At 50.3% G+C, this 10,742-nt stretch overlaps 1 protein-coding gene across 2 annotated transcripts in view; it reads right to left on the bottom strand.

The window, feature by feature from the left end:
* Window positions 1-4,928, bottom strand: part of PPM1L (protein phosphatase, Mg2+/Mn2+ dependent 1L) — a 218,545-nt gene extending 213,617 nt beyond the window's left edge. The window contains exons 1-2 of one of the 2 annotated variants that reach the window (XM_074298106.1): window positions 4,798-4,928; window positions 3,193-3,648 (exon numbers count right to left, since the gene is read on the bottom strand). In XM_074298106.1, the coding sequence (XP_074154207.1) occupies window positions 3,193-3,591 (399 nt within the window). In that variant the 5' untranslated portion in view covers window positions 3,592-3,648; window positions 4,798-4,928. Of the gene's footprint in view, window positions 1-3,192; window positions 3,649-4,066; window positions 4,530-4,797 lie in introns of those variants that run through there. The other variant, XM_074298105.1, reaches the window with a different exon arrangement.
* Window positions 4,929-10,742: the final 5,814 nt, after the last annotated feature.

The following is a 10,742-nucleotide window of genomic DNA, read 5'->3' as shown; positions in this document are numbered from 1 at the left end:
AGCTTCTCTCTCTCTCTTTGTTTTATGGGAGGAATATAAACCAGGTGCTTCATGGTCTGCTGACAACAACCTTGTTTTCTCTGGTGGGAAAAAATTAAAATGCAAAGCCAGGTATTTGTAAAATGCTTTGGTTAGAACAAAAGCATTTATCATAAACCTGTTTGGTGCCTTCATGGAGACACACGAACCACTGGGTAGAAGCAGAAAAGGTTTCACCCTGGAATTTTGTGCATACCCAATTGTGCCAAGTTTTAGAGACTTAAAATGAACTTGAATGCTCACAAGCAACACACACACACATACACACACAAACTCACACTCACACACACAAACTCACACTCACACATACACACACAAACTCACACACACACACACAAACTCTCACACAAACTCACACTCACACACAAACTCACACTCACACACAAACTCACACACACAAACTCACACTCACACACACAAACTCACACTCACACACACACACAAACTCACACACACAAACTCACACTCACACACACAAACTCACACTCACACACACAAACTCACATACACACAAACTCACACTCACACATACACACACAAACTCACACTCACACAAACTCACACTCACACACACAAACTCACATACACACAAACTCACACTCACATATACACACAAACTCACACTCACACACACAAATTCACACTCACACACACAAACTCACACTCACACACACAAACTCACTCACACACACAAACTCACACTCACATACACACACAAACTCACACTCACACATACACACACAAACTCACACTCACACAAACTCACACTCACACACACAAACTCACATACACACAAACTCACACTCACATATACACACAAACACACTCACACACACAAATTCACACTCACACACACAAACTCACTCTCACACACACAAACTCACACTCACATACACACACAAACTCACACTCACACATACACACACACACACACACACACACACACACACACACACACCTATCCAGGCCCCAAACGTACAGACAAGCCTGACCCAAATGACCACATTCAAAAACTCCAGGTCTTAAAAGAATCCTCTAAAAATAAGATTCAAGCAATTGACAAATCAAGCAAATCACCAGCACATTTACAAGCACGAGCTGCAAAAGGCGGCAGGGTAAATAAAGTGGGGGGCGGCTGCCCGCTAAAGATCTGGCTCCAAGTTTGACTTCTGACACACGCTGAGCCGGCCCTGGGGACCCCAATGTCCTTTAAGCAAGTACTGCAGCCCTTGTCTAAGTGCACCAATGAAATGGAGAGTCTAACTAACTCCCACTCCCACGGCAGAGCCCCCTTTGATGTAAGACAAGGAAAAGATCTTGGGAAAACAAAACTAGACTTTTCACTGTAAAACCAGTGGGGCTTCCCAAGCCTGGCCGGGCTCGCCAGCGGGTCAGGGGCTGACACAGACTTCCCGGCCAAGAACAGAAGCCTGTTATCACGTTATGACATTGTTCTAGGCAGGTAAAATGTGATTAGGCGAGTCCAAGAAACCGATCACATTAGTCTTATCAAGGAGATCGGGTAGGATGACCTCACCCTGAGCTAAACTCGGCGGCCTCGGCTCCACGGGGGGCCCTCCCCCAAGGAAACGGCCCAAACGGGCCTTCCCCACGAGCAGGAGCTCAGAGAACGTCGGGATGGTCCGTAAAACGTCCCGGGTAAAGCCCAGGGGAGGGGCGGCCCTGGGAGGAAACCCGTACGGCCTCTCCTAGGGGACCACCCTGGGTCCTCAGTCAGCCATGTGACAAACGGCGAAAACCTGCAACGGGAACAAAAACTGAGGAAGAAGGCGCTGGGGGAGGGGAGCCCGAGGAGGGGGCAAGCCACAAGCACCCACGTCACGCACAAAGTTTGAGTGGCAGAGCGGGGCAAACGGCGGGCCAAAAACACACACAAACTGCGGGGCAGCTGGGGGGAGTCACTGTCTGGGAGGGTTAGGAAAAACAGGCAGGGTGACCAAGTGGGAGGGGCGGGAGGAGGCACAGGGACCCGAAGGCGGGGGAGACAGAGGATTTCAGGGGGGGAGGGGCGGCGGACACTGAGCTCAGAGACGGCGGGGGAGCCGCAGAGACGGGGCAAGCCCGGAGGGGAGAAGGGAGCTGAGGGGTGGGAGGGGGCGGAGGGACGCGCAGGGCTGAGACAAAGGAGCCACCTAGAGCCCGGGAGTCCGGCATGAAGCGGGGGAGGGCGCGCGGCACCTTCGGGTTTTCCCGCGCCCTCCCCGCGCTCTCCAGCTCCGTCCCATCCCTGCACAAACACTCGCAGCCGCTCCCCAGGCTCGTCCGGGAGTCCGTGCCCGGGGCCCGCGGCGGGGGGGCCGGGCTGCCCCTGCTCTGCCCCCCCCTACGGAGGAGCCTTCCCGGCATCCTCGGGGAGCCCCCGACGTCCTCCGCACCTCCGGAAAGAGCTGCGAGTTTGGGAAGAAGCTCGGGCTCACTCTCTTCCCGGGGGGACGGCGGGGACAGCGGGTCCGTCCAGGGCAGGACGCGTTGGCTCGGTCCGTCCCTCAGTCCAACCACGGGACTCGGAACCGCCTCCGGCCGAGCGGGCCGCTCGCGTTCCCCCCTCATCGGAACCCGGGTCAGCCAGGACAGAGACCTGGGGCCCCGAGCCCGCCGCGCTCCCACCGCGCCCCGCGCTTTCACTCGGAACGTTCGGACCTCCCCGCCCGCTTTGGCTGCGGTCTCCCCCTCCGGCAGCCGCTGCATTCAAGTCGCACACAGGACACCCCCAAGCTCGCGGCTCCGACCCTTCCTCCGGAGGTTCCGGCCAAACTCCACTTTCCCCCGGGGTAACGTAAGGCGCCCGCTGCCCCGGACGGCCGATCCTCCCATCACCGCGCGCCTTCTCCGTCCCGGCGCTCGACGTCTCACTCACACACACACTCACACACACACACAGACACACACTCACAGACAGACACACACTCACACACACTCACAGACACACACAGACACACACGCATACTCACACTCTCACACTCAGACACACACACACACTCTCTCACACACATTCACACACACTCACAGACACACTCAGAGACACACACACACACACACAAACACACACTCAGAGACACACACACACACACAAACACACACTCAGACACGCGCACGACACGCAAACGCCCCCCTCCCCCCCGGAGAGCTTACCTCGCCGCCGTGCCCGTCGAAGATGCCGAAGATGGACGGGTGCGTCTTGTTGACGAGGTCGGTGAGCACCTCGAAGCGGTCCTCCATGTGGTCGCGCCGGCCCTGGATGGAGTAGACGGCCACGTTGTGGCTCTTGAACTCCCAGGTCTTGGAGAACTCGGCCTCGAGCACGTCCAGCCCCCCGAGCCGCTCGTTCTGCATGATCTCGGCCACCTTGCCCTTGACCATCTTCACGGCGTCGCGGCTCGACTTGACGATGGTCTTCACCTCGTCCGTGTGGAAGAAGTAGCTCCACAGGGCCAGGCTGATGCAGAGCAGGAAGAGCGTCTCCGGCCTCAGCAAGAAGTAACGCATGATGCGACCCAGCAGAGACAGCAAAGTCATCGTATCCTCTATCATTTATTATCGCTAGAGCCCCAAGCGCCACCGAGGCGCACCCCGAAGGCTCCTCCGGTCCTAGAGCGGTGCGGGGAGGGGGAGGAGGGGAGGGATGGAGGAGAGAAAGAGGGGAGAGAGGAGGAAGAGGGGAGGAAGAGGAGTGGAGGAGGAAGAAGAGGGGAGGAGGTGGAGAAGTGGAAGAAGGGAGGAAGAGGAGTGGAGGAGGAAGAAGAGGGGAGGAGGAATAGAGGATAAGGCGGAGGAAGAAGGGAGGTGAAAGAAGAGGAGAGGAGGAGGAGGAGTGGAGGATGAAGAGGAGGAGGAGGAGTGGAGGATGAAGAGGAGGAGGAGGAGTGGAGGAAGGGAGGAGGAGGAGGAGGAACAGCAGCGGCAGCCCGGGGAAAGGAAGGGAAAACAATCAGTGCGTGCTCGGAGCCGGCCCCCGAAGGGCGGCCGCGCTCCCTTTGTTTCCCGCCGCCCCGGCCCCGGCTCCTACCTGGCCCCTCGCCCTCGGACGCCCGTGGATCTGGGCTCGGGTCCCTCGGACGCGGCGGTGACAGCGGCGGTGACAGCACGGCAGGCGCCGCGGCCGCTCGGGGAGGGCTCGGGGGCACGCGCTGCTCCGCCGCCGCGGCCGCTCAAGTCCAAGTTGCGGGCGGCGGGGCGGAGCGGACGCTGCGGAGCGGGGGCCGCGGGCGTGCCCCGGAGGGCGCGGGCAGCGCGGCAGGTGAGGCGGCGGCGGAGCCGGAGGAGAGCGCGATGCCCGCGGCAGCTGCTGCCGGTGTCCGAGCGCCCGGACGCCTCCCGCCGCAGCAACCGCGGCCGCCGCGCAGGGCCCGGACAAAGTTTAGCAAAGGCTCGGCGGAGGCGCGGGGAGCTCGGAGCTCGGAGCCCGGCGACGCCGCACTGTCCCTGAGAGCCGCCGGCAGCCTCGCCTGGCCCTGCCTCTGCCTCCGCCTCCCTCCCTCCCCTCTCGGTCTCACGCGGCCCGCGCGCGCTCCCTCGAGCTCGCGCCCCGCCCCGCCCCCGCCCCGCCTTCGCCTCCTAGCCACGCCTCTCCAGGGCTCGCTCTCCGTCCCGGACCTCCACCCCCCGGGAGCTGTCAATTCGCGAGACGCCGCGGCGGGCACGCGCCGCAGCTCTGGGGCCTCCCCTCCCCCGCGGACCACCCCATCTCCTCTCGGCCCGGGGAAACGGAGAGGGGAGAAGGATCACGGGGGATGCTACCTCGGCCGCCTGCCCCCCGAGGACGCCTGTCCCGCGCTCTGTTCCCGATCTCGGGGAAGCACCGTGCGGCCTGGGTCCGGTTCGTGGGCCGAAGGGTTCCTGGAGCCGCCGCCGCCCGCTGGGATCGGAAGCCGCACGTGAGCCTCCCCCCTCCGTGCCAGCGTGCAGTGGTGCGGTCCGCGGTGTGCCGGGCATAAGGCAAGCGAGAGGGGACGCACTTCCTCAAGCGCGCGCGAACGCTTTCCTCGCGCTGCAGCTGGAGTCCCGCGCGTCGCCGGGACACGAGATCTCGGAGGGAAAGCAGGAATGGGGCAGTCCGGGGCTAAAGGGTCGGGCCGAAGAGCCGCCGGCCGTGAGCCGGAGCTCCCGGGGTCCCGCGGCCAGATCAAGGTCAAAGGCTTTGACCTGAGGAACGCGGGTCTGGAATGTGGGAGCGGGCGGGGCTGCCCCGACCCCGGTCTTTCCTAACCGCTATGCCTACGGTGACAGTGGCGAGGGCTGACGGAGAGCTTCCGAGTTCTCGAAGCGATTTCTTTGTTCTCGATCACCTTTGACCTTTCAGGCACCCGGTCGTTCCCATTTTACAGAAGGGAAAATAGAGGCAGCAGCTCGGGACTGTGCCGCCCCCCTCCCAAGTGCGGGTCCCGCGTAACCAGCTCTCAGGTGGTACCCCGGAATGTGGGGCGCCCCTGCAGAGCGCTGGGAAGGCCACCGGCTCTGCTGGGCGCTTCCTGTTTACCTTCCGTTCCCTGCCCGGGAAAAGTGATCTAAAACTCGGCAGGGGACACCGACCTGGGGATGCAGGGGCTCGCTCTCGGTCCACCCCGGCCCAATGGAAGGGCATCAGGGCCCACGGACACGGGCGACAGGGGGAGGGAGGCGGGCCGTGGGGCCTGGGCCAGGCAGCTGCAGCCGCAGGCCCACCGCTAGCCTGGAGGCCCGCCACCTGAGGCTCTGGTGACGTCAGTGCCCCAGGGAAACTGACTTATTTTCTGCCACTGGAAATCTACATCGGATCCCAATCAGGGGGGAGGGGGCGATGCCACCGGGTGAGGCTGAGCCGACCGGGGCCGCTGGACGGCTGGCAGTGACCTCCCTCCCAAATGCGTGACCCTTAGTATTTGCGGATGGACACTCAAGACTCCAAAACACAACCAAGCACAGCTAAATGATAGACAATAAAATAAATCAATAAAAAGCTAAGGGGCTTACAATAAAATCATATCTTTACATTTTATGGGCTTTTCATTTTGCCTGAAAAACAGCCCCGAGTCCCTGCAACAAATTTCCCTAAAAAACTTGCAAAAGATGGGGACATTATTAGCCCTTCCAGGACACCCCCGATCTCTTTGCCTATAAATTTAATCTGGGTTTAAGGAAGCGCCACCTGCCAAGAGAAATACAGTTCTGACCTGATTTTTGGTAAAATACATAAATGCTTCAGGATTTCAGCTGCCTCTAGAAAACTTCCTTTTTGGGCCCCGGAATCCCACAAAAGAGAGTTACCTAGGTTTCGTTTAGGGAAGTAGGTGATGCAGTGGGCAGAGCGCTGGGCCTGAAACCAACAAGTCTCTCTCCTGGCTGCGTCCCCCTGGGCAAGTCACTTCCTTATCCCTAAAACCAGAGGGAGAAAGAAAAATGGCAAACTATCAAATATCTCTGCCAAGAAAATCCCAGCGAGGTCACAGAGATGGACAAGAATGAAAACTAAACAATCTGTTAATCAGCCATTCTTTTCATACTTTCTCTTAAATTTGCCCTAAGAGATTTATTCTCTTCATCTCCAATTCCACCCAACCCTAAATCCTCCTCCATATATTTAATTTTCCCCCGAGACACAGTCTAGTTTTTGACTCACCTTGGATTCCTAGGTGCACCCTAAGCATTCCTCCAGTTGAGCCACAGAGAACCCTAAGGTTATTAGTATTATATCGCAAGTGCCCCTGATATATATTAGGGTAAGGTGTTTGTAGAACATAAGGAAGAGCAGACACAATACAACCAGCTGGTGCTGTAAAGTGCAGATAAGCCCTTCAAATGGCACAGCCTTTCCAAGACTCTTCTGGTGTTCCGTGTCCTAATTAGCCTTTTGTCCACGCTAGTTTTTAATTCAGAAAGCTGACCTAAGCAACTACTTTGTATGAGAACAGATGCTAACGGGCAAAAAGAGAAACTAAATTTTTAATAAAAAAATTTACATTTTTCTTTGAAGTCAATTTTTAAAAAATAAATAAACTGAGTTCCCCAGGATATCACTTTTATTTTCCCTAGAAGGACAACATAAGGAAAGTAAATTCTGTAATAGTATTTTTTTGACTAACCCAGATTTTAACCAAATACAAATCTAGAAGGTTGGCCAAATGATATGAATAAACATTTCTGAAAAGAATTGGAAATTGTTAACCTTCATCAAATCACTAATTTGGGGGGCAGCTAGGTGGCGCAGTGGATAGAGAAACAGCCTTGAATTCAGGAGGACCCGAGTTCAAATCTGGTCTCAGACACTGAACACTTCCTGGCTCAGTGATCCTGGGCAAGTCACTTAACCCCAGCTTCGGGGAAAAAAAATCACTAATTTGGAGATGGGATTGAGAATCACAAAACAACTCTGCAGTCTTCTCTCACACCCAGAAAACAGGCAAAGATCACTAAAGGGGAATCATCAGAGTTGGAAGGGTTGTGCACAGCACAATATGTACGAAGTACATATTATATATAATGTGCTATTTGTGGCCATGTGAATTGACCTAATCTTTCCAGATAGTAATTTGGAATTATGCGAAGGAAATAAGTGAAATGTCATACCCTTTAACTCAGAGATTTCAACCACAGGCATCCTTATGATGAGAACAGCACTTTCTTGAGAGCAAAGAACTGAAATAAAGTTCATGCCGTTAATTAAAGAACAGTCAAACAAAGGGCGATCTGTGAATTCAGTGGAACATTTCTTCTTCACTCTAAGAAAAAATTAAATATGAGTGTTTAAAAAAGAAAGAAAAGCAGAGGAAATTTTAGATCAACCGATATAAAGTGAAGCAAACCATAAATATACATAATGACACAACAGCATCTATGGGAAAACCAACAAAATAAAGAAGAGCGGAATGCTGCAAGATTTCATTTACCTTTGTTGTTATTGTCATTTTAAGTCATGCCCGAGTTTTTGTGCCCTCATTTGGAGTTTTCTTGGCATTTCCTTCTCCAGCTCATTTAACATGAGGAAACTGAGGCAACCAGGATGAAGTGACTTTGGATAGCATAAAAAAGAGTTGGTATTTAAACTCATGTCTTTGGGGTTCAAATCTGGTTCATTGTACTCTGGACCACTTCACTGGCATTTTTTAAAAAGCCTCTTCGTGGTAGAAACTATTTGTGGCTCATCTGATAGCTGTTGTGATAAGAAATTCATCTTCCTTTATACGACCATATTGTCAGTGTGAGGCATCTGACCCTGAAGGTAAAATGTCTAAGAGGAAATAACACCTAAATTGCTACCATAAGGAACTAAGATTGTTGCCCATTTTCCGTGGCCCTTCCCAACTCCTGTCTTTGAATTGTCAATCTCTGTTCTTATGACCTAGTATCATTCTGAATCTTTCTCTGCTGTGTCAGTAATCTCTTCTACTGAATTTCTTCCTAAGTACTAGCCTCCTACCCTTTCTGCACCATTACTATAAATCCTTAATTCCCCCCTTCCCCCCCCCACAGCCTATAAAATAAGTGGTTTTCACATCTCACTCTTTTTACTCTTTCCTTTAAAATAGTAACCTTGTCCAATCTCCCACTTCAAGCCTCATGGAAGTTGGAAAGGACTGCCCTGCCCCATTTCTCTTCCTCCATTCAAACATAAATCTCTCTCCCAAACTAAATCATGTCACCCATAAATCTCTCCTATGATGTTCTGATTTAAAGGCTTTCACTATGACCATGAGCCATAAAGGCCACACATAAAGGCTGGAAACCATCTGATTTCTGACATCTCCCAAGAATTGATCAGATATAATAGAATTACCATACCTTTTCCCTAATAGGACAAGAGAGATGATCAACGAACTAGAAGAATCTGTTGCTGGACCTTTGATACTTCCTAAATTCTTTATTTGTTCAAATCGTGCAGTGGCTCTTTCTGAGCCTTGAATATATATATATATATATTTATTTATTTATTTATCTTATTTATTTATTTATTTATTTATTTATTTATTTATTTATTTATTTATTTAGGCTGAGGCAATTGGAGTTAAGTGATTTGTCCAGGGCACACAGCTAGAAAGTATTAAGTGTCTGAGACCAAATTTGAACTCAGGTCAGTTCAATATATGTTAAACATGCAGTTCTTTTAAACATATTTCCACAATTATCATGCTGCACAAAAAATATCAGATTAAAAAGGGGGGGAAATGAGAAAGAAAATAAAATGTAAGCAAACAACATCAAAAAAGTGAAAATACTATGTAGTGATCCATACTCAGTCCCCATAATCCTCTCTCTGAGTGCAAATGGCTCTCTTAATCATAAGATCATTGGAAATGGTCTGAATCATCTTATTATTGAGAAGAACCATATCCATCAGAATTGATCATCATGTAATATTGCTATTACCATGTACAATGTTCTCGTGGTCCTGCTCATTTCACTCAGCATCAGTTCCTGTCAGTCTCTCCAGACCTCTCTGAAATCATCCCGCTGGTCATTTCTTATAGAACAATAATATTCCGTAACATTCATATACCAGAACTTATTCAGCCATTCTCCAGCTGATGGGCATCCACTCAGTTTCCAGTCTCTTGCCACTACAAAAAGGCCGCCACAAACATTTTTGCACGTGTGGCTCCATTTCTCTCCTTTATGACTTCTTTGGGATACACAAGTTTAGTAGAAACACTGCTGAATCAAAGAGTATCAGCCTTCATTTTTTTTTTTAAGATTTTGAATTCCAAATTTTTCCCTCCCTTCCCTTCCCTTCCCTTCCCTCTCTCCAAGACAACAAGCAATCTGATATAGGTTATTTGTGTTCAATCATGTTAAACATATTAATCATGTTGGGAAAGAAGAATCAGAACAAAAAAGGAAAATCACAAGAAAGAAAAAACAGTAAAGATAGTATGCTTCCATCTGCATTCAGACTCCATGGTTCTTTCTTAGGATATGGATAGAATTTTCCATCAATTTGGAATTGCTCTGGATTACTATATTGCTGAGAAGAGTTAAGTCAGTCATAGTTGATCATTGCCCATTATTGCTGTTGTTGTGTATAATGTTCTGGTTCTGCTCACTTTACTCTTCATCAGTTCTTGTAACCCCTAATTACTTTTAAGCCTTTTCTGTTAGAAAAATTTGCAATTGCTTTACCATTACTAACATGTAGTAAAGGGATGGGGAGGAGAAAGACTCAATTTCTGAATCTCCATTATTCCTAATAGGGCTTTAATTAGTTTATATTTATCTTGAAGATTTTATTCTTGAAGATACAGCCTGTGAACCATGAAGAGCAACAGACTCTATTACCCCTTTTGGGTGGTGGGAGAGAGGGAGAGAAAAGAGTCTTTTTTTTGTTTTGTTTTGTTTTTTATTTAATTTTATTTATTTATTTATTTTTTATTTTGGACATTCAATATTTCTTTTTTCTTTTTTGTTTATTGTTTTATTTATATAATGTAACATAACAACATAAAATGATGTAGTATAACATAGATAACTAATATCATTTAAGAGAAAAGTTTAGATTAATTATATCAATAAATCCTACCTACTTACATGAAAATATGTCTTCATAGTTTCAGCACCTAACTGTACTTTTTTTAAAATTAATTTTATAATTATAACATTTTTTTTGACAGTACATATGCATAGGAAATTTTTTTCCAACATTATCCCTTATACTCCCTTCTGTTCTGAATTTTTTCCCTCCTTCCCTCCACCCCCTCCCCTAGATGACAGGCATT

The sequence above is a fragment of the Sminthopsis crassicaudata genome, chromosome 3, assembly GCF_048593235.1.
Source record: "Sminthopsis crassicaudata isolate SCR6 chromosome 3, ASM4859323v1, whole genome shotgun sequence".
NCBI lineage: Eukaryota > Metazoa > Chordata > Mammalia > Dasyuromorphia > Dasyuridae > Sminthopsis > Sminthopsis crassicaudata.
This window is presented reverse-complemented; position numbering and strand designations above follow the sequence as displayed.